This window comes from Odontesthes bonariensis, chromosome 4 (genome assembly GCF_027942865.1).
Source record: "Odontesthes bonariensis isolate fOdoBon6 chromosome 4, fOdoBon6.hap1, whole genome shotgun sequence".
NCBI lineage: Eukaryota > Metazoa > Chordata > Actinopteri > Atheriniformes > Atherinopsidae > Odontesthes > Odontesthes bonariensis.
The window spans coordinates 25,724,885-25,749,429 of NC_134509.1; the positions used below are offsets into that span (position 1 = coordinate 25,724,885).

Genomic DNA, 24,545 nt, shown 5'->3' on the forward strand with positions numbered 1-24,545 from the left:
GGAAACGCCTGAACTCAGAGTAACACGTCATTCTAGTAAAGTGCAGGAGCCGGCTGACAGGGAGCGATCCCCACACCGACGTCTTTCTGTCCTGTACGTCCATCTGTTTGTAACTCCAAATGCTGTAATTTGCCTTCAACACAACAGTCGTTTTAGTTCCTGCCAAGACCTGAAGTCAACTTTATATAAAAGGTAAGAGTTTGGCTTAATTTTGATTGAAAGCCGATCGCCCGTTTTTCAGCTTCCATTTAAGAAGGGACAGGAAGTGGGTTAATGCTACATTCCGTTAGCTAACCCTGCCAGCTGTATGAGGCGGCGTTAGCTTCTAGATGGTTGCTATAGCTAATACTCCACTAGGATCAACGAAAGTAACATTTCGTGTTAGATTAATTGGGTTTTTACAGCTGCAACCGTTTCAAAATGATGTTTTGCTTTAGCGTACAACTTGTAAATGGAGGGATACCACAACATTATTTCTGATCCGGAGGCTCACTCGAACCGTAATCTGTGATGATACGTGGCTTGTAGCTTTTACTATTGATTCAGTGTGTCCGGGTGCATACTACTATGTGCAAGTATATCTCCCTGTGTTTCTCTGTATTTTCCCAAATCTTTCTATTCTCCTACTAATCAATAAGTTACTATCGTGAAACAAAAAAAATACATGAATTGTAGTTTTAAAAAAAACAACATGATAAACATTCCTTGGTGTAAGATCAGACTGAACAAGTGCCATGAGGATGTCATCCAAATCTCTATATGTTGGATATATTATTGTACATTTTACAGAATCTAGAGTGGCACTATCCAAACATTATAATTTGTTGAGCAGCTGAAGGGCAAAGTGAAAATGCTTAGGTGATGTAATATGAAAATAATCAACAGGTGCATCCCTACACGTTGCACTGTTGATTTATAGTGCTACAGGATTTTAGATATTTTATTCTCTCAGTATCTTGTGCCCAGCTGACTGTTTGATGCGTCATTGGTAGTTTTTTCAAATTCTTAAAATCTAGCAGAAATCATTTGTAGATTTGGCAACGGTGAGAAGGAGACAGTATGCAGGTAAATCAGGCAGCTGCTTATTGATGCTTTGTAAAGGGCGTCACTAATGTTTCATTGACACTTGCCAACAAAAGTGGAGCCTAATTGAATTGAGCCAGTCAAAAGTTTTGACACACCTATCCATTCATTTTTAGATTCCTGTTCACTGTTACCCTCGTCATCAAAACATGCAGATCAGGTTTCCTGATGACATATTTGTGCGTCATGTTTTTGAAGATCTGTGTCTTTTTTTAGCACAGAAGAGAAAGGATCCGATGGAAAAGGAGAGAATGTTCACTGTCATGAGTAGAAGAGAGCAGGTAGACAGAAGAAAAGAAGTTAGTTTGGAGCTGCACAGTTTGGACTAGCAGTGTCCCAGGGATCGCTTCTGTTTTTTTTTCTGCTGGAGTGAGGATCTCATTCTGTTTCTTGTTTATTTATTAATTTATTACATTTTTGTTTTGTGGTGAAGCTCAGCAATGTCGACCTACCAGGAGTTCATTCAACAGAATGAGGATAGGGATGGAGTGAGATTCAGCTGGAACCTCTGGCCTTCGAGTCGCCTGGAGGCCACAAGGCTTGTGGTCCCTGTTTCCTGCCTCTTCACACCTCTCAAGGAAAGGCCCAACCTGCCTCCGGTCCAGTATGAGCCCGTTCTGTGCAGCCGGGCCAACTGTAAGGCAGTGCTCAACCCACTATCGTAAGTTTCACAGAATACAGTGCCCAAACCTACATGAGTAGCTGAAATATTTATATTTATCTATATCTATCTATTTATCTATCTATCCATTCATTTATTGTTTTTAAGGTCTTTAGGGCTAAATTATTCTTTCTTATTGGTCAGCCTTTACAACAGCCCTTGGTTGTTGGTAATCATTTATGTCCAGTTCCACATCAGATTTTGACATTTGTTCTCTCTGGCAGTGGGGAGACAGGGAATTGAATATCTTTTAATCGCTCATTATCTCAGAGTGCTGAGTTGCACTTTGGTACATTAGAACTGCAAACACACCTTACATAATCCAGTCCGGTCACATTTGCGCTCCTGACATTTACATGAAAATCTTTTTTCTTTCTTTTTCCTTTTATAGTCAGGTTGACTTCAGAGCCAAAATATGGGCATGCAACTTCTGCTTCCAGAGAAACCCTGTAAGTAACGATATTCATGCCGTGGGTTAGTTATTGTGCTTTCATATACCTATTGCTGTCAAAGCTTGTGTAACCCTCATAACTTTATGTGGACTAGCTGGTTAATCTGGATCTTTCTCTCTCACTCTCTCTCTTTGTGATAGTTTCCTCCATCTTATGCAGGTATATCAGAAGTGAACCAGCCAGCTGAACTCATGCCACAGTTTTCTACCATTGAGTATATAGTACAGGTAAGTGCTAAATTTATATCTGCACTCTGACGTCAGCTGAGTTACTGACGTACTGAAGATGTACTGTGCAAAGGGCAACATTAATTGGTTGTTAGTATGTGAAGGTGGAGAGTTATTCTTTTTGTTATTCAGTCTCAGAACCGTGTTCAGTGCACACTTTCACTCTGAGACATCAGCATACTGTTGTACTTTGTGACATTTCTCAAGTCCCATAATGCATTAGCTTCAGTGGAATATAGGATTTCTATTTGTCTGCTGGGATAAGGACTATGATAAAGGACACTTGATTTGCTACATTGAAGACAGAAGTGTCATCATGACATGTTCTAATGTATTAAAGAATACAACAAGCTGTAGTTATCATTATTAGTAGTAGTGCAAATAAACTGTCAAGGCTTTCTAACCACTGAGGATCTTGCTGCTGTTGTGGTCAACAAGTGAAACTTGGTGAATAATTCATACGGTGTTCAGAAGAAATTCGAGCTTCTGAAGATCACTGGGTGTCTCATGTCGCTGGTTATATACAAACCAACTTTTAGCTTCCAGGAAACCAAACAACTATTTAGCCAAAAATCTTTCTATTTCCAGACAGTAAAAATATAAATTATTTGTCACTGTAGTGTTAATGAGGCTTGAGTTCTCACTCGTGTTTATCCCATTCCCGTAACTCTTTACAGCGTGGGACCCCAGCCCCTCTGATCTTTCTGTATGTTGTGGACACGTGTTTGGAAGAGGAGGACCTCCAGGCCCTCAAGGAGTCCCTTCAGATGTCCCTCAGTTTGCTACCACCCAACGCTCTGGTGGGCCTCATCACATTTGGACGCATGGTCCAAGTTCACGAGCTCAGCTGTGAGGGAATTGCCAAGAGCTACGTGTTCAGGGGCACCAAGGACCTCTCCTCTAAACAGATCCAGGTCAGTCCATACGAGAACATTTGGTTATCAGAGGAATGATTTTAGATACAAAGAGAAAGATTGTTGTGGGGACTAAATGTGGCATTTACAATGATATTTATGAACATCTATTTCATATTGTTGTGATTACAATTGCTTTAAAATAGTCTTTCAAACACATTAGCTGACATATAAAATCTGTTCTGCTTGTTTCAGGAGATGCTCGGTTTGATAAAGCCAGCAGCATCAGTACAGCAAGGTCGCCCTGCAGCCCCCCAGGATGCTTCTGCATTTTGCAGGTATGGAGGAGTGAAAATACGTTTCATCAATAATAGCTACTGCCTTTTCAACAGGGCTCAGAATAGTTTACTTTTGGTTTTTCCTAAGATTGTTGTGTGTTTATATCCAGGTTCCTTCAGCCTGTGCACAGAGTTGATATGAATCTGACAGACTTGCTTGGAGAGCTTCAGAGAGACCCTTGGCCTGTCCCTCAGGGCAAACGACCACTCCGCTCCACTGGCGTAGCCTTGTCTGTTGCCGTGGGCCTTCTGGAGGTACAACAAACTCTAATGCTATGCAATAAGTGGATGTAAATAACACTGAACTAGCTCAAAAAATACATTTCTGTGTACAGACGTACTAATTTACCCTTTTCATACAGCTGATTTGTGAGTCATTAAAATGCTTCAGCGTAACTCGAACTTTAGCCTCTCCATAACAAAATTGCCACATGTTACTGACTGATAATCATATGTGGCCGCAGTAGATTTGCTCTGTCAGTTCAAAGGCTGGTTCCACTTTTCCTTCTGTCTTTTCCCTCTACCATCATTACCCCGTCTCTTCTTCTTCTGATAATCTGTGTGGTTATATAACCTCTAGTGCAGGAGATCATTTCCCTGCTGTACTTTCCTTAACCAATGGGAGATGTGCCCTGATTTTTGTTCTTTCTGTGGCTCCAAACACGACTTGATGAATGAGCCTTACACAGAAAGCAGAGCTGCCAAAAGCTTTCAGCATCCAGTAACAGCTGGCTTATTCTGTGACTGAGGACAGTGTGTCCTTTTCTAAATGAATCATTGTTTACTTTTAACTTGATTTCAAAGGAAGGAAATCAAATTAACTGGTTATTACATTTGTTTTGCATTTAAATGGCTCGTTGCCAAATGTTTCATCATGTTGTGAACTTTCCCAGACTTTTGGACTTTGACTGTTGTTGGTGTTGGTTGTGAGGTTTGCACTTAGCTTAGATAGAGTCACTGAACACTTATCAACACTTGTTATAGTTCTTTTCTAATAGTGCTAAAATAGCATTGGCAGGGTGGAACATTTTTCAAATAGACTGGATAAAGAAACTTAAGATATTGTTATCTTAAGTCTCTTGTTATATTGTACATACTTGCCTTTAAAGGGTTGTCATTAGTTAATTTATACTCATTATCAGCATCCCAGGCACAAAACCAGTACTTTAACACAAGTGTTATTTATAAATGGTATAGATAACCAATGTTGTTGCTTTAAATCAATGTGATAATAAATTTGTCCTTATTCTGTAGAATAAACAGTTTTAACTACTATGTGTTGTAGGAACAAAATAGGTAGCAACATTGGTTTTGCAAATTGAGGTATAATGGAACCCACTGAAATCCGGTTTCTCCCCATCTTCTCCTCAGGGCACATTCCCCAACACAGGGGCTCGTGTGATGCTGTTCATCGGTGGGCCACCGACCCAGGGCCCTGGCATGGTGGTGGGAGACGAGTTGAAAACCCCCATCCGCTCCTGGCATGACATTCAGAAGGACAATGCACGCCACTTGAAGAAAGCCACAAAGGTGATATATGCATGGAGCAATTGCAAAAATCTGCAATCATACCTGTGTTTGACTGGCTCCTTTATCACAAATAACCCAAAATAAAACAGTCAAATTTATTTCCCAAATAGATGTATATGATGTGACTGGGTATTTTCAATTGATATTTCATGTCTAGAGTTTTTTTTTTTTGTCATTTATAACTTCCACAGTACTATGAAGCTTTGTCCAACCGGTCTGCAGTAAATGGCCACAGTATTGACATCTATGCGTGTGCTCTGGACCAGACGGGTCTGCTGGAGATGAAGTGCTTATCTAATCTCACAGGGTATGTTAGCGCTCGCTGTTTAATTGGTTGACATTATTGGATATGTATTTGTTCCTCCTTTTTTTTTTTTTTTTTTACACGTAACTAAGTTTCTGAATGTTTTGCTATGTTTCAGGGGACACATAGTCATGGGAGACTCTTTCAATACCTCACTTTTTAAGCAAACTTTCCAGAGAGTTTTCAGTAAGGACTACAATGGAGACTTCCGAATGGCCTTTGGTGGTGTCCTGGAAGTAAAGGTAAAGAAGTCTTTCAGTCACTGTAGTGCTCAGTTATAAATGTTAGAAACTTGCTATATCGAACTTGTGTCGGTTAGATTTTCAAAAATAAGCTAAGGCCATTCAGTTGATGTGAGAAAATGTTATTTTCTGTCTTTGTAGACGTCAAGGGAGCTGAAAGTTTGCGGCACCATCGGACCGTGCGTTTCACTCAACTCAAAGGGCCCCTCTGTTTCAGAGAATGTGAGTCACTGCCCCAGATGAAACGGGGCAGCTCTGATTTCTGTCTTCCATGACATTTGATCTAAGAGCTATCATTTACTGACGTTCATCACAATGTGTTTTCTGTTTTCTGTAGGAGATGGGAGTTGGTGGAACATCCCAGTGGAAAGTGTGCAGTCTCAACCCATCCACCACTTTGGGCATTTACTTTGAAGTTGTGAATCAGGTAAGTCTTTTTTTTTTTTTTTTTTTTTTTTTTTTTTTTTTAAACTTCAGCTTTTAAACTTTGATCAGACTACAGTGTGCAGAGGAGTACAGTTGCTAATCACATCAAACAATTGAATAACTGCAAATATTAGTCTATGGAACTCTTGAAACAATGGCGTATTGTGTGAGTACTCCTCACAGTACTAGCCAGTTTGCTCAACCCATGCAAAAGAGTACTGATTGTTTTGTATGCGTGTATAGCACAATGCACCAGTCCCCCAGGGCGGCCGAGGGGCGATCCAGTTTGTGACCCAATACCAGCACTCCAACACACAGAGGAGGATACGGGTCACCACCATCGCCAGGAAGTAAGACCCTGATTTATATGATTAGTGATTTCAAACAAGCAAGAAAGAACCTAAAACTGTACTTTATTAAATGTCAACCTGATATGTTCTGAACAAACTGAAAAGATTTTCTGAAGGGGAAAAAAAAAAAAAAAAAATGTCTTACTTCATGGACTACCCAATGTAAAGTATAAAGCCTGATATCTGCCTGAGAAACTAGACACGAGATGACGAGAACCAATATTTGCCTCACTGTAGCGGATGTTTGCACACCTGCAGTTCAGGTTGACACCCTCAGGGACCTGTAATTTATGCCTGTGCGTCATTCACACCACACCCACACTCACCTGCACCTCTGCTATTTCCACTGTCCTACTTTTTTTTCCCCTTTCTCATTTTTTCCTTCCTTTTTGCCTTTCTTTCCACTCAAGCTGGGCAGATGCCCAGTCGCAGATTCAGCACATCGAGTCGTCTTTCGACCAAGAAGCTGCTGCGGTGCTCATGGCTCGCCTGGGAGTCTTCAGGGCAGAGTCGGAGGAAGGACCGGATGTTCTGCGTTGGCTTGACAGGCAGCTCATCCGCCTGGTGAGTGACGAGTGTGTCCATGTTGGTCTTGACAGAAATAACATCACATAGTTGGCATTGTTAGCATTTTGTGATAAACGTAGTTCGCATGCGTCATTTTTTTTTTTTCCTATAGTGATGTCATATATGGGAGTTCCATGTTGCATTTGGTTAAATCTGTGGTATGTCTGGTATTTGAACCATGCTTTGCCTCCAATGTTTTCAGTGTCAGAAGTTTGGTCAGTTCAACAAAGACGACCCCACATCCTTCAAACTGTCAGAGTCCCTGTCCCTTTACCCACAGGTAAACCATATATTTTAAGTGTTAACTTTTGACTAAACCTAGTTTTCATTAATGTGATAGGGGTGTGTGCTTATTTTAGAGCGCATCGATAGTTTTGATTATATTAAATAAAGTTGCATGAGATTGTTTTTTTAAAATTATCATGATTGTAATATTCTTCTCCACTTGCAGTTTATGTTCCACCTGAGGCGGTCACCGTTCCTTCAGGTTTTCAACAACAGCCCAGATGAGTCGTCCTATTATAGGCACCACTTCGTCAGGCAGGACTTGACCCAGTCCCTGATCATGGTCCAGCCCATCCTCTACTCCTACTCCTTCCACGGACCACCAGAGGTCAGCCTCGTTCCCTTCACAACACCATCAATGCTCTGTTTGTCTCACTGGTAGCAGATCATGTGCTTCTCCTTGAAGCATCTGTAAGTGTTTGGTTGTAAACTGCGTCCTGAATGAATGGTTTGTTCCTCGCAGCCTGTACTCCTGGACAGCAGCAGTATTCTGCCAGATCGAATCCTGCTGATGGACACTTTCTTCCAGCTGGTCATCTTCCACGGAGAGGTGAGGCAGGAGACCACTAGAAAGGAATGCTTTGAAGAAGAGATTACATGTTTGTTTTTAAGACCTTTTAAAATAAATGTTTTAACTGTAATTGAAGGCAAAGTTACAGAGAGAATTTTTTCTGTTTCTTTTTTTTTTTTCAAGACCATTGCCCAGTGGCGAAAGGCAGGCTACCAGGAAATGGCAGAGTATGAGAACTTCAAACAGCTGCTCCAGGCTCCTCTGGACGACGCTCAAGAGATCCTACAGACGCGCTTCCCGATGCCGCGCTACGTCGACACTGAGCATGGAGGCTCTCAGGCTCGCTTCCTCCTTTCCAAAGTTAACCCCTCACAGACTCACAACAACCTCTATGCATGGGGACAGGTACAGAATAAAAACTTGATATGTTCTTATTTTCGTTTTTACTTTATTCAGAATGGTAATTGCCTAATTTGCAGATTGTCATTACCATTCCAGTTTCATTGAGAAATATGTGCAGGTGGGAACATTTTGATATGATCAAATTCTGTTGATTTGTATTCTCTTTTCGCAAGTTTTACCAGATTAAGACTCTCAACAAATAACAGAGCTTTCGTGACTATATCTAGAATACATTGTGAAAGTTTTGAAAATTCTCATTTCCTTCTTTCATCAAATTAAAGACTAAAAGCCCAGGATTGTCTACTGCACATGGAAAAAAACAATCACGACTGGCAACTCAGAAGAAGGCCGTCAGTAAACAAAGGTCTTGAATGAGTCAATCCCTTATTATAAGTGGGGAAGATTTCACATCTGAAAATGACATTAATCTTCTTATTCCCAAAGTCAAAAAAAACGGCTGCACTCTAATCTGCTGCATGTCCAACTACAGTATGTCGGTGACGTCTGAGTGATGCGTGCTGGGTAAATCTTTTAATGGCTATTATGGTTGTCCTGTGTGACCGTAGGAGACAGGAGCGCCGATCCTGACCGACGACGTCAGTTTGCAGGTCTTCATGGACCACCTGAAGAAACTGGCAGTTTCCAGCTCTGCATAGATGTCTGTTCCTCCATAAAGAAGAGGAATACAACATTCCTGCCCAGCTGTTGGGATCCAGCAACATTTCCCATGTTTTTATACAGTCGGCTGTATGTGTTTAGTTGATTTTTCATTTTTTCTTTCTTCTGTATTGACATATATGACATTTTCATGATACAAAAGAAGCAGTGGGGACATTCCTGGAAATAAAATTACACATCTGGTCATTTTCATTAAAAAAAAAATATATATATATATATATATATTTTCTTTTTTGAGAAATGACTCCTGTTCTCCAAAACCAGACTGTCACATAAGTGGGATCTAATTCTCTATTTCTGTTTTATATCAGGTGTTACCTCTGACATGCAGAGTGATAAGACTAATAACTTTAATTGTTTTTTGTTCTAAAATGTGTGTCTACTGCGTCAGACTCGGTTGAAGGTGCTGTGTAATAGAACGCCTATATATACATAGCTAATGATAACATTTAGAATTTTTCACATGAATAGATTATAGTAGTATCTCTAATGCCTGCTTAAAAAGACAAAAGAAAAAAAATGGCGAAAAGGACTTGATGCTCATTGCTTGTTCATCAGTTTTTTTTTTTTGACAGAGACATAAAGGGTCCTTCAGGGATTATGTCTCAATGTTTTCCAAGAAAATTCCCTCACTAGATAATGAGGCTCAACGTTCCGAGGAATGGAAGTCAATCACATCAGCTCAACTGAGACCGACTCAGTTTTCAATGACGAACTTGTAGGTTTATTTTTAATTTTGTAAGACACTAGTTCTCATCAGGACTTATTGACCATCTGGTATTTTGTTCACAGTGACAGCCTAAGTGTCTGTAATCAAACTTTAACATAGTGTGAAACTGTGTAAAAAGGACAGTTGTGTGGTTTAAAGCCTGTCTGGATTCTTCATGCTATCCATATAAAGTCCTTCCAGCAGGGAACAGTCTCTGTGTTGTCTGTCCTTCCACCAATAAGAGAGGCACTATTTTCACTCGCGCTACATTTGCTTAATCCTTGTATGGTCTTCATTTTTGGGACCATCTGGTGTCCCTCGGGTCAAATTAAAACAGTTCTATAACATAAGATTTTACTTCATAAACCATTAACATATATTTTCTTTATCTCAATTTCAAACAACTGAGATAATACATAAGTTTAATGAATACAATCAGTCTCTACTATAACACAATTAACAATGGAAATGTGACTACTCTTTTTGTCACAAGGTTATAATTGATGTTAAAAATCCACTATACTCAAGACTTGGGTGTCATAAATCATGCTTATCTTGGAGAATACATGGAAGCTCTTCAGAGACATTTAGGCTCTAAAAATTGCTCTCCCTGTCTCAGCATACCACAGACTTTCAGTCCGCTCCCCTCTTGACCTGTAGACACCAGCAAGGATGAGGATGCCAAAGTAGGCATGCAGATGCATGATGTCTATCTCTTTCCACGGGTCACGAAAAAACACGTCTCCCCTGAAGATTGGTCATATCCATAATTATATGAACTGAGTCAGGAATCAGCAGCTCAAAGGATGACTTTATATCCTGAACAGAAGTCACTGCAAATCGTGTGGGCCCAGGTACCATCCGTATTAAGTTAGCAGCTGAGTGAAGACCATTCAATTAGTCCATTCTTAGACAAATATGTCTGTGAGGCTCTTCAAATTCACTTTCAGAATCAGAACACTCTGAATTGAAATCTAAATTATCCTCATATTTGGAGACATCTTCCTCTTCCACATCGCTATGTGCCTGACCCTCTTCAAATATGAGTTCCAAAGCCCTCTGGCAGCTAAATCTTTTGGTCATACTGATGGTGGAACACTGTACTGTGATTTAGAGGTATCTATCTCTTTGTCTCACCCCCTTGATGTGCAGGTGTAAAGCATATAGTGTGAGAAAATTTTTGATTTTTACAATGTTATGGAATAACATCCCAAAAAAAAGTGAGAACAAACAGCTTCTCTGTGCGTTGATGATAATAATGTAACATTGTGTGTCTCTGTGTATGCGGGTCAAACTGACCCGAAAACCATATGAAGGATATAAATGTGTGGGGTATAGTAGCATGTCTGCTCAAAAGGTTTTTTGTTTGTACATATCTATCACAGAAAATAAGCTAAGGCCATTGAGTTTCAGGCAGAAAAAATGTATAGGCCTACTTGTACCATTTTTCTTCTTTTAAAAATTTGAAACGGGTCAATTTGACCCGAAAACCATACAAGGGTTAAACCCATTTTAATTCAACGCAACAACAGAGCAAGAATAAACAGGAGCTGCAGCGATTCCAGATGACCGTTTCATTGGTTTACTATAAAAGAATGTTCCCCCTGCTTTGATTTTCAATCAGAAATGCTCAGTTTAAACACCGGGCATCTGTCTGTCTGCGTTTGAGAACAGGCTTTTCTCTGTTTAGTATCGGAAATGCGAAAGATAACATGCAACAGTGACGAAAAATGATCTCACAAAACTTAACAAAACAGTAGGTGGCACATCCTCAATGCAGATTGTAGTCAGCAATCTCCCTAAAAATTGTTTTTTTTTCTATTCATCGCTACTGTGGTAAAGCCTGCATGACACACAATCCCAATCGTAAAACCACTCAGTCACCATCCACTGTCACGGTAAGCTGATTTCAGAGCAGACAGTATGATTTCGAGGATCAGTGAATGACAGATTATGAAGAGTAATCCTTATGGGCTCTGTGTTAAGAGGCAAATTCTTCTCTTATCAGCTTTAAACAGAAGTCGTCGCTGAACTACAAATGAGGTCTGTGTCCGTCCAGGGCTTAGGCCCTTACTGCGTTGCACTCCGAAGCCACATATGCTCCAAAGGTATCCAAGGGTACTTAAAAAAATGCCGTGCTACAGCTGTTAATCTCTTTTGACATGGATACTCATGCACAATACTAAGAGCTCATTTTCAGTCCATGCATTTAGTGGTTAATAGCAGAGCTGTGACATAGGATTTGAGGCCACACTGTGCATACATATGATTTCATGAAAAGAAAAATAAATATGTCTTCATTTAAGCTCTTTGTTTGCATATTTTGCCTTTGCGTGTTCGAGGAGATCCAGATGGATAAAACGTCCAAATTTGTCAGTCCTGTATCTTTAAAAATATCTTTTTTTAACATCAGTCCAAGGCTTATGCAAAGCTGCAAGGAAATATGATGTCTTAGGCTATTATCTTCTGAAAAAAATCCTCGGGATCAGTTGAAGCCTAGCAGTTACAGAAATCCATCCTTTCTTCTGTACTTGATAACTTATGTAAGATTTCTGTGGAATATGTGTCATAGTTTGTTCATAAGTAGTTTAAAACAAATATTGCTAATATCATTTCAGAGCTGAATACAGATCACATTTTGAAGTTATAACAAATATCTTGAAGGAACTGAAGGTAGTGTCTGTTTATGGGAGTGTGGGGCGTTGCGAAATGGAGCACAAAGTGCCCATAAATGGAGTAGCGGGTCATTCGAGGCCATGTGTCACTATTTACACTGAGTGCACAAGATATTCCTTTTTTAGTTGTTTTGCTCTGACATTTTAGTTCATTCTTGCTCGTAAGACAAGAGTACATACACTGAGTACGCAGTGCAGGAAACATCTTTTCATCCTGATACCACAGTGATCACTCAAGGAGCTTCGGCTTCTCTTAATAAGATATGATTTGTCCTGAAAACTAAAGTGTCATCACAAAGTATTGCTTATTTAGGCTATGTTCAGCAAAGAGAAGAGTTCCGTTTAGGGCCGGTCTCCACCGGTTACAAGCTGAGCACTCTCTCTGATTCTCACACTGAGCTCCGAGTAAGAATATAACTTCCAAAAAAGAGAAAACATACGTGTGTTGTGTGCATCACGTGGTGTGGAGAGTGGCAAGAACAGAGAGCGATGCTGTTGATTTATGGCCGAAGACAAATGCATGGCAGAAAAAAGCATACTGTCAATATTTCACACACCCTCCAAAAATACCTAAATCATGTTTTTTTTCATTGGAGTAAAACACATGATTCCATATACAGCAGTTATGAAAGAGACATAGAGGTGTAAAGTTGTGCTCTTGAACCCAATAGCTTTGGTGACCTGGGTATACTGGATGAGAGGAAATGTGGCTTTCATCAGCACAAGTAGACTGAATCTCCACCATCTTTGTCACAGTAGCTTGCATTGATCTTAGTGTTTCTGGTTCGAAAACTGAAAGTTTTGGGCACTCCTGTACCAGGGTTCTGAGAAAACTTAAAGGTAAAAAGAAGATACGCAGAATAAAACTGATCATTAAAAGGCATAAAGTTAAAGTTTAAACACTCACACAAGTGTAAACGTTTGCAGCTCGATCAGTGTATTAATTTTGCTTTGTGCAATTTAGAGTAAGACAAAGGAAATCATCCATCCATCCATTATCTATACCGCTGAATGTGTCGGTCGGGTCGCGGGGGGGCTGGAGCCGATCCCAGCAGTCAATGGGCGAGAGGCGGGGTACACCCTGGACAGGCCGCCAGTCAAAGGAAATCATATCCATGCAAAAGTTTGGGCAGAGATTTCCCCAGAGATTTCAGCTTGAATTTTACTAAAGTCTCAGGGCTTAACTAGCTTGTAAGGGCTATAAATTGTTCAACTCCAATCCAGGTGATCCTTTCAAATATTCTGACTCCATAAACCTTTGAAATATTCAATGACATATAGTAACTCATAGAGAGGCTAATTAGGACATCCTGTTTGAAAATTTGAAAATTGAACCTTTTTGGAAGAAATGAGCAAAGGCATGTCTGTAGATTTAAATGAAAAAAATCTATCTCCAAGTATTAAACACAGAGGTGGATCGTTCCAACTTGTGCCACAGCCAATGCCAGATGGAACATTTCACTATAGAGAAAAAGCATGGATTCAATTGAATACCAGCAATTCATGGGGAAAAAAAAGGGATGAAAAAAGGACGGCCTCTATAACAAAGTAATGATCCCGACACACCTCAGAATTGACATTGGACTATCTCAAGAGGTGCAAGTTTTGCCGAAGCCTTCACAGTTCAGTGATCTAAAGATGATCGCAAATCTGTGAACACATCTCCAAGGAGCAGTGCATGCAAACACACAAAAAAACAGAACATAAAGACTTGTGGGAAGAGTGGGGAAAAAAATGATCAAATGCATTTCTGTGTAGTGTGTGTTGTGTGCATGGGATTGCTTCATCAGAATGATCCTCCTCTTACAGTGGATGTGTGAACATTCATTACCTCTCACTGTGGCAAACAACTTGAGATGTGTCAACTTGAGAGCAGGGATTAACTTCTTGTTATTGCTACAAACTCAGGAGACAATCTTTGAGCATCTACACCGACATCATAAGCAATATTTACCACACTTTAGCCAAGTCATTGGACTTCTAATGTACTGCTGATAGTCCACAAGAAACTTCTCAGCTGCTGGCGGCAGCTACTGAGTGATTTAAAAACAGAGAGCTCTTCTGAAAGGGGTGGAATGCGGAGCCATTGGTACTTAAGTTGGTCTTCGTCTGAAAACACAACCCGCTATCAGAGAAGTTAATCAATTTCCTTCATTATTCTTGTGCCTTAAAAAATGTTGCTGGGAATCTCATCACATGCAGATGGAACAGCAGTCATCTTTCCCTTGGCAAAGTCTCAAATACTTGCGGTATCACCGGCAGCTCATTCATCGGGATTTGGGGCACCTTGGTGGAGAGCCTAAACCAAATTTAGTTCTCAAAATCATGCCAAAGTGTGGCTTAGCCCCTGGGATCTAAGATATCGGCTCGCTGCTGAGATAACTGAGACGTCATGCTTGTCTGACCTCGTTTATTCAGAGGAAAGTGCTGCGGCGCAGTTCTGATTGGAAAGGATGGACTGAGGTCTCTCGTTGTAAAGTCATTTCAACGGGCCACCATCAGTTCGATGATGAAAAGCAGTCGGTTTATCAGCCTGCCCTCAGCAGCTCTCTGAACGAAAGATCACAGGTCAGCTTCTTTGAAAACACACTCTGAGAAATGAAGGCGAACAGTAGCAGAAACAGCACCAGTGCTCTGGGAGATTTAAAAGGATTTACTGCGATTCACTGGATTTTATTTGAATGAATTACTGTTAATGAGTGTAAATGGGGGTTGTTGATGGAGATTGTTGACCTCTGCATGTCTGAGAATCACCAAAAAGATCAGAGTCTAATGTTTAAATGTTCTACTCCTAATGGTTATCCCTTATTATGTCATCAAAATTCGGAGAATTTTATTGAGACAAACAAAAATAGAGCCGGAGCAAGGACACAGTAATAAATGACAACAGGACACTAAGCAAACTAAGCATGGTTGGCAAGGACCTGGCAAGGGACAATGAAAACCTAGAAGTATATGTACTGGGAGGGAAGACTGCGTGAATGAATGCAGGGGACTAATGAATACAAGGAGCAGGTAGTAACATGGTGAAAGTAGAAGGGCAACTGAGGACATCTAGGGATAAAGTCAGGAAACAGCAAGACAATAGCAGATATGACCTGAAAGTACAAAGGAAGCTGGAGTAAAGCAAATAACATCAGAAAAAAACAAATGACTAAACAAAAGCCAGAGAATCTAATCAAAACTAACCAAAAGACAATAATCCAAAGCCCAACAAAACCCGCCAACTGTAACAAATACAGGTGAACACACAGAGTCATAATTCATAATACCAGGTCCTTAACATCTGTTATTAGGTTTTATCTTAGGTATCATACTGTGTAATAGCTTCTCATGTTCCTTCTTCTGGAACACTCATTTGAAATTGCTACATTTCTCACTGCCGTCTTTTTCTGTAGTCTGTTGATCCCCACAACGTTCGGTTGGTCAGCCATAATCCGTTTATCAGTCTGGATCTGGAGGTTCCGCAGGATCTCAGCTTTGTCATTCTCCACCATCATTCGAGGTATCTCCAACTTTGACTTTGGGATCCATACTCGGAATAGATGTTCCTGTACACTATTCCTGCCAGATGGCTTTCCATGTACGCCACCCACCCTGCTACTATGTGCTGCACTGTCTCAGAGGTCCCTTTGCATAGCCTGCACCTGGGGTCCTGTCTGGTGTAATAGACCCCAGCTAGCCCCTATTGTTCTGATGCTCAGCACCTATTCTTGTGCTGCTATGATCATTACATTCGTGCAGTCTTTCAGAACAGCATTTTCTAGCCAATGATGGGATTTCTTGATTTCAGCCACTTAATCAATCTGTTGGTGATGTGTACCATTGACAAGAGCCTCTTAAAATGCAGAGATGAGTCTGTAAAGTTCCCTAAGTATGAATGTGTTCAGTTTGTTCATGCCCATTTCTCAGTAAAAATGCAACGCTGTATATCAGTGAAAGAGCTAAATGTGTTTGCCCTGTCTCATATTCTGTCCTCCTAGTATCAATGAACCCAGGTCAATATGCAGATGTTGGCTTCTGAGAGCTTATTAAGCCTGGGCCTTATGGCCCTGTGAAGGTTCTGAGTTGACTTCAGAGAGACATCACTTAATTCAGACCAAGTAAGTGTATATAAACACCAACTCACCCATAACCAGAGGCGCACCTTGTCAACAGGCATGGCAGGCAACTGCTTGGAGCCCCGAGCCACTAGGGGGCCCCCGAGAGCTGAGGTGCATTCAATCAAAGATTGTCTAGCTACTTTATAAACTGTCTCAAACAGTGGCGAACGTTCGTGGTGAACATGTTTTCTTTGAACAGTTAAATTTAAATGATTTAGTCAAAGATTGTCTAGTTAACATGTCTTTGGATCTGGAGGTCATAGTATCAGCATTTGCACAAGCCAAGGCCCGTAAGCAGCATTTCTAAAAGCAGTGCATACTGTAAATTGGGCTTATGAGGAACTTACTACTGTATATACTTTGTAAATATGTACTGTAAATATTTTGTACAAAGTTTATATTGGGTTTTCAAAGTAATTTGCGGTATTTTATTCAATTTTTTTTAAATTTTATTATTAGTCTTTTTTAGTTATTTATTTATTCTTTACATGTATATTTTATAACAATGTTTTTCATATAATGTTCAGAAATGCAGTCACATTTTAGTTTTAATTTAGTCATGATATTTCAATCTGCTTAAATTGGATCAAGTGTTGAAATTGTCCCGTTTAGTGAAAAAAGTCAGTGTGATGCTTCAACTGTAACTTTACACTCATTCACAGCCCGATAATCACCTCGCATTTGGCATGTTTTTTATTCCTGGATGCAGGGAGGGGAGGCGGCATGATGACTGAGAAGGGGAACATCATAAGAAAATCCTGCGCTTAACGGAAACCAGCATCAAATCCTTTGACAACGTGATGTCAGACAGGCTGGGAGCCACCGCGTGTGACTTTAAAGGAAATGTGCCACTTTGGCACAGAGTTAAGTTCTGTGTTGGATATGCTGTCTGTTAGTGGAGGATTTTAAGAAACAGAGGAGTGCCAAATGAGAACACTTGGTCTCACCTGGTGTGTTTGGTAATTAGCCGGCACTCGTGCGTCTGTTCCACTCTGTACCTAAGAACTTTCGTGCGCATCCTTCACACGGACAATGAAGAAGACTCGCAAATCCAGGACCCTTCTGTCGGTCGGCTTGAACTTCTTCGCCCTGTTTTTCGCCATAACCGCGTTCGTAACGACGTACTGGTGCGTCGGCACCCAGAGAGTTCCCAAACCAAAGTGCAGCAAGCTGCGGACACACAACTGCATAGACTACGGGGTAAACGAAACGGACCCCAACAAAGTTGTGTACAGCTGGGAGACCGGGGACGACAGGTTCCTGTTCCGTCAGTTCCACACCGGCATCTGGACCTCATGTGAGGAAAATATCCACGATGAAAGTAAGATAAGGTGTGTGTGTTGTGCGTGTATGTGACTCTAAAGTCATGCTACACTGTTAGATAAAGTTATTTTCCTTTTAAAGAGGCATTTTGAAAGTTCCCTTATATTTTGTTTACATATTTTCAATTTGTTTAACTATCTATATATTGGTAAAATTGATATGATACTTTAAAAACGAATTGTGGCACATACAGTGGCATTTACCGGCATCTGTTGGCATTTTTTCTAATATTTCTTAGTCATTTTTTTTATCTTCTCTTATTGACACAGATCACAGCTTTTACCATCACCACTGTTACTGTAACAGATGTCCATCCTGCATAATATGTGACTCTATATCCAAACATCAGGCCTCGCTTAGAATATGCCATTTAATTCTATTTCTTTTAAACACGTTTTGTAGAACACTTTTCACTTAACATGTGATTTTTAAATAACCCACTAGACAACTTAGAAACTCTGCTTTCCATTTATTCCAGTCTGTTTTTGAAATGCAATGCAAACAGCAGCAGTTGACAACTTTAAATGAAATATATATGTATATATATATATATATATATATATATATATATATATATATACATACTGTATATTGCAAATGGGGGTAAACTCTGACTAAGAGCAGGACTTATCAGAATGTGATTGTTTCACAGTTTCAGAGACACAAAAACAGTAAAGGAGCGTGCATGTCCTTCCTCATTTAGATTACATTTGAGTATTGCAAATTGATAACACAGGCTGCAATCCCGTTGTCACGAAAAGCCTACAGTCAGGTCACTTCAGGCGAAGCTGACTGGAGTTTGATGCTGCAACATCCATCATCAGCCTGTAGCTGTGCTCACAATGCATACGATTCTTAAGATTGGGAACAATCCCAGATTCTGATTTTCAAGAAGGAATTGTTAGTACATCTCTTTTTCATCAAGTGGCTGTGCCATTGAGGGTGGGCTGAACGGTTTGAGTTGATAAGGATTATGTAACTGGGGGCCTTGATGAGTTTTTCCTCAAAACAGCTGTTGCCACCCTCCTTCTAACTGATTAAAGAGTTCCAGTCATAAGAAATCCAATGACAAGCAATGCTCGACGGATGACAGAAGGAAAGCATCACATGTGCAGGAATACACTGTGTCAAGGGTCATTTTTCTGTAAGTGCATGTACCCTTTTTGACGAGGATGAGCGGTTTTGCAGTGCATCCTTTTTAAACCATATGTTCATCAGCCTTGCCAGCTCACCATCTGGTGACACTGACTGAGGGGGGCAGAAAAAAGGCACGTTTCTGACACATGCCTCATTTTCAACATTGATTTTTTTTTTTCATTTTTGAACTTAACTTTGAATTTTGTGTTGCTGTGAGGATTACCCAGGTCACACTGAGCTGTTTGTGTTGAACAGACCTAGACAGAAAATGGGATTTAAACATATATTAGGACAGAGGCTGAGCACCACAAACCGATTCCTTTAGACCTTTTCCGAACACTTCCACCAACAAATCACTCACTGATTCCCGCTTATTTGCATACAGAATTCTACGGCTAATGTGCATCGCTTCCATGATTTTTTTTTCTGCTTTGCTGCTAGGCGAGAGATGTCGAAGTTTCATAGATTTGGCCCCGGAATCAGAGAAAGGTGAGTACCCTCTTGTCATCGTCAGGAGTTGCAAACATGATCAAAAGGTCTGCAGCAGCAGGCCCACAGAGGCCCAAAGAAGGCTGTGGCTGAGGTGTAGGGTTTGTCCACCAACTGGATGTTTGTCGTTTGGCTACTTAATAGATCAGAGTGTCCCTGGGCAGGACAATGAACACCACATTGCCCCTGATCAGCTCATCCAGCCCAATCACTCATCAGAAATTGTAAAATACATACATTTTTCCACTTGTCTAAGACAATCCCTAGGCTGTTGTTTCTTTTGAGAAGCATTCATTTAACTTGACATTGCCATGAAGAATGTCTTGAGGGGGAGTAAAACTTACGCTGACTATTGAAAACATTGTGTAAGATGATTCTCAAACTAGTAACCAATAATGTAATAGTGTAATAAACATTCTATTGATAAGAATCTCCTTCCATTTCCTCCTTCTTTTCTATAAGCTTTTGTGTTTATGTAAACAAGCGAGACTGTGAAAGTGGGTTATCATCACATAGGATCACATATAGAAATGTAGGACATTGACATGTTGATGAATTGATATTTAACCGTTTTATGCTGTGGAACAACATAGCTATTTTATACTCTATAAATATTTATAATATTTAATAAAGCTGTCATCATATCGAGCTGGTTGAGAAGCACTTTGCAAAGCTTTTTGTAGAACCTAGCCAAGATAGAAATATAAATGTGCATACTGTAACTGTGGGCCAACAGCTGTAAGATAAAGTTGCATACTTGTGAGACGCAGCAGTTTTTAATGCTGCCACAACCAATGTTACAAATTACAAATGCGACCGTTTTTTTAAAGGAATCGATACTGCAATTGCAGCACATTCTACTTGTAATTTTGTCAAAATTCATTGCTTTAAAATCCTCGTTTTAAAGAAATTAATGAAAATCAAGCTTTTAATCCTGCTGCCATGGGCACATGGTGCTTTTTAAGGGCTATTCTCTGTTTAAAAAAAAAAAAGCGGTTTGCAGATTGGTTGAGCATTTCTGCCACCTCATACCAAAGATAGTTCAGAAAGCTTCATAACAACCATCTATCGGTCGAAATAGTGAACCAGTTTATCAGCTCTGAAAAAAATCCCACTGACACTCACTATCACTACTCCGTCAATTGTCAAACGATTCTGAAGTTGTCGTGGATGTATAACGGTTCAAGCTCTGATTATCAGTGATGCTTACATGACTTCTCAGTGTATACACTACATTATCCATATACTGCTGTCTCAGGTCCCAATCAAAACTAACAAAACATTTTCTCAGCAGGTGACATTGATCAGAAACTGCAGTCCACTAAAGCTTATAGGATACATTGTAATACCATCCCTACATACTGTAGTGTATGGGATTGTCCCCTGGGAAGAAATAATAGTAACTATAAGTAACTACAGTCACATGAGTAAATGTATTTGATGGTAACCACGCTGCATGAGAATCATATTATATCAGCAGGAGTAGCATTATTTAAGAAAAAGCCCCAAAAATGGGTTCATTTTATGCCACATTTTAAAGAAATGCATCAGCCATGCGACATCTCTCTCAAATTTAAGTCAGTTTGATTTGAATGAGAGTGGAGTTATGTTCCACTGAAAACAGAAAAAGAAGATCTAAATGTAAGCATAAACATCGCTACAGGGAGTGATGAGAGGGCTGGTGAGTAGTGATGAGCAGTTCAGCAGCTTAATCTGTCCCCTTTAAACCTTTCAGTGGAATCCAGCCATTACCAACTGACAAGCTCGTCCCACACTATGACCGGACACTACAAGATAATTGTTAGGGCAAACACATCAACACGTATTTGGCAAAAACATTTTGCTTATTGCTGACCCCCTGGTGGTCAAATTTTGTCAACGTACCAACTTTGGTTTTGCTCTTAAGTTTTGTTTTGAGTGATGAAAGTGATACAGACACTAATACATTCATGCTTACATCGTTCATAGCATAATTGAAAATGTAAAAAAATGTGTGCATTTTCCTCTGAAACTTCCAATTGCATTCATAAGCAGCTTTGAATTCGGCTCGCATGAAAGAATCAAGTAGTACCTCAGTTTTTAAATGTGAACATGTGCCTGGGCTCCAACTTTGACTCACTGGTGGCACTTGTGTGCTTTAGGTGCAGACATTACTCTTTGTGAATAGAATTAGGATGCTGTCCAACAACCGACAGCATAAGGTACATATGGGGCTTGTTTATCTGTAATTATAATTACATATAATAATATATATATTATATATTATATATATAATATATATATAATAATTATACAGCCCCACCTTCCCGGACAATCGCTCCTCTCCCTGCTGCCTTCGTGGCCTGAGAAACAGCTTCTATCTGTTAATACTGTTAATACTGTATATTTCAGATACCTTATACATTTTCTTTTATTCTTATTTTATATTCATTTTTATTCATATTTCACATTTAATTTTAATTATCTTTTTTTATTGGTAGCAGGACAAGGAAGAATTTCACTGCACATTGTACTGTGTATGATTGTGTATGTGACAAATAAAACTATCTTGAATCTTGAATCTTGAACCAAAGTGTCTAATATAAAAACATCCTACTCTAAGCCTGTGGGAATAATGTGGACTGTAGTGGCAGAAAAAGAAAAAAAGAAAAGTTTTGTTTTGTTTTGTTGCCTTTTAATAACAAAAAGGGAGCTAAAACTACATTTATATCATTTTTATCCTCTCCACTACACCGTAATGTTTTTGAGATGTTTTCTTTGGCATACCTTTTGGTTTATACCTTTATTTTTTAATTCTTAGCTAGCACAAAACACTCAGATGGTAATCTTTTAGAATAAAATCATTGAAGCGTTACTGTATTTTGCTCACTACCTGTCAATCCTGGGAAATCTCAGAATACCACATCAGGAAGGGTGATAGGCAAATTATAAGAGAAGAGAAGTAATGTCTGATCTTTATGTGCAGTCAGATTATATACACTAGATTCATAGGAAAGCTGAATTAGACATCTACCTGTCTGGAAACCTCAGACATCAGTTTTGGCTTCATATAAACTGTACACTGTACCTTTTAGCCCCTCTTTCGCACCTGATGAACCTCTGGGATGTTAAACTAAAATCGATCTATTTGGTTTTTATTGGACAAATAAGTATTCTTCATTAGTTTCATTAATTTCTTTCTTTTTTTGTACATTACTATTTAGCCATTTGGGTTTCATCCAAAGCAACTTATGTGTGAGGAAACAACTTGCAAGAAACAATGGTCCTCACACCGAGTGATGAATCAATATAAGTGACAGTATAAGTAGAGCAGATAAAGAAGTGTAATAAGAGCAGGTTAGGAGTGTTAGAGGTGTTAAAAGAGTAGGTGCTCCCTGAAGAGATGACTCTAATAAAAGGTAGAGGGCAGCATTGTTCTGATAGCACTTAAGAACTCATTCCACCATAGTTACCATAAATCTATTCATCATCAGGTATTTTATGCAAATGAAAAAGTTGCTCTTTATATTATATAACAGATTGTGCTGTCCAAAGAAGGAAAGTATGCTGGTGTTACGTGTCATTGTAAAACGCACATACACGAAAATGAATTAATTGAAATGAAAAAATATCTTAAAATTCTAGTGTTTCCATTTGACATACATTTTTTGTTAATGATGTTGAAATGTGTGCATTTTACAGGCATGCTGTGGCTGTCCTTGGTTTCTGAGCTGTTGTACATTTTTCTACTGCTGGTGGGCTTCAGCCTCATGTGTGTGGAGTTGGTCCACTCAAGCAATGTCATTGATGGACTCAAGCTTAATGCCTTTGCTGCTGTCTTCACTGTGCTCTCAGGTAGCCATTAATTAGCATTTAATGCACCACATTTAAGTGTTGGATTCTGGTTTTTAAGATTATTTGTAATTTTTGGAGAAACCGTCTCTTGAGTATTACATGACTTTTTATATTTATAAAAACAAATCCTGTGTCTCAGTAGTCATTGTGCCCATTTTCTTTTCTATTCTCAGGTCTTCTTGGTATGGTGGCTCATGTAATGTACACCCAGGTCTTCCAAGTCACTGTCAGCCTTGGCCCACCTGACTGGAGGCCCTACAACTGGGACTATGGCTGGTCTTTCTGGTAGGACTCCACAGACAAGCACTATTAGGAAAGCAGATGAGAATTTCCACCCCTCATGTTATAGCTGAATGTCACCTCTCTCCAGCGTCACTGGCGTTAATGAAATAGGTCCAAAGCTCTTATGTTATGGCGGGATTAGGCTTTGGTATCCAAAGCCGCAATGCAGGCGTGATTGGAATTGCATAACGGGATAACATTTCACCCTATAAATATCCACAGTATGGTGAAATAAATTTTTCAGGATAAAAAAATTCTTGAGAATTTGTTGGAATTAACCAGCATGTATGGAGTATTGATTTGACTGTCTGATCTTGTGTATTGATTAAGCCTGCTTGAAGGGCCTAGAGCCATTAAAGTGATTGACCATCAGTAATCACCCCAAATACACTGGTTACTGACTATTTTCTTCATTTGTTTTTTATATCTTTCACACCAGTTACCACATTTAATGAATCAAAAAGTGAAACCTCTTTCTTTTTTTATTTGCCCTGTATTATATATCAGCATGGCGTGGGCATCCTTCACCTTCTGTATGGGCGCATCTGTCACCACCCTCAACACCTACACGAAGACGGTCATCGAGTTCAGACACAAGCGCAAGACCTTTGAGCAAACCATCCGGGAGGAGCATGCACGGGAGGCTTACGGATATTTCCGGGAACGCTCTTTGCACTCCATCTCTAAATCTGTGGATGTTTACTCCAACATGTCCCTAAAATGTGGAAGGAAGACTCCCATACCTGCTGACTCTTTGGACTTGAGTGACTTTGCAGGATCTTTGGGGGAAGAACAGTGCTGAGGGTGTTAAAACAGTTGCACGTGACATTTCGCTGAATGCATACACAGATACTTTTGATCCTGTTTATGCATGTGGATTGCAGGCCACATTGTTAGCTCCGTTTAATTGCAAAACTGCCTTAACTGAAACAGGTCTTGGAGCTTCGAGGCACACAGAGCTAAGTGTGGGAAGTGCAGCTGAGAATTAGAAAAAACTTAACATTTAATCAAATGAAATGTATTTCTGTTTGTGTAACTTACCACAATTTAGAATTAAAAGAAAATGTTGAGTATACCCATATA

General features: G+C 39.7%; 2 protein-coding genes across 2 annotated transcripts; both read left to right on the forward strand.

The window, feature by feature from the left end:
• The first annotated feature begins 31 nt into the window (after window positions 1–31).
• sec23b (SEC23 homolog B, coat complex II component) lies at window positions 32–9,827 on the forward strand. Its single transcript, XM_075463692.1, has 19 exons — window positions 32–192; window positions 1,517–1,744; window positions 2,136–2,193; window positions 2,337–2,423; window positions 3,101–3,337; window positions 3,533–3,615; window positions 3,726–3,870; window positions 4,987–5,145; window positions 5,337–5,452; window positions 5,568–5,691; window positions 5,833–5,913; window positions 6,029–6,118; window positions 6,361–6,467; window positions 6,878–7,031; window positions 7,237–7,314; window positions 7,486–7,647; window positions 7,783–7,869; window positions 8,014–8,235; window positions 8,799–9,827. The coding sequence occupies exons 2-19, from the start codon at window positions 1,524–1,526 to the stop codon at window positions 8,886–8,888; spliced, it is 2,301 nt and encodes a 766-aa protein (XP_075319807.1). The 5' UTR covers window positions 32–192; window positions 1,517–1,523; the 3' UTR covers window positions 8,889–9,827.
• Window positions 9,828–17,429: 7,602 nt separating this feature from the next.
• Window positions 17,430–24,264, forward strand: LOC142379358 (germ cell-specific gene 1-like protein). The gene is made up of 5 exons (XM_075464501.1): window positions 17,430–17,718; window positions 19,299–19,346; window positions 23,028–23,180; window positions 23,354–23,465; window positions 23,970–24,264. Exons 1-5 carry the CDS (start codon window positions 17,430–17,432, stop codon window positions 24,262–24,264), a joined length of 897 nt encoding a protein of 298 aa, XP_075320616.1.
• The last annotated feature ends 281 nt before the right edge of the window (window positions 24,265–24,545 follow it).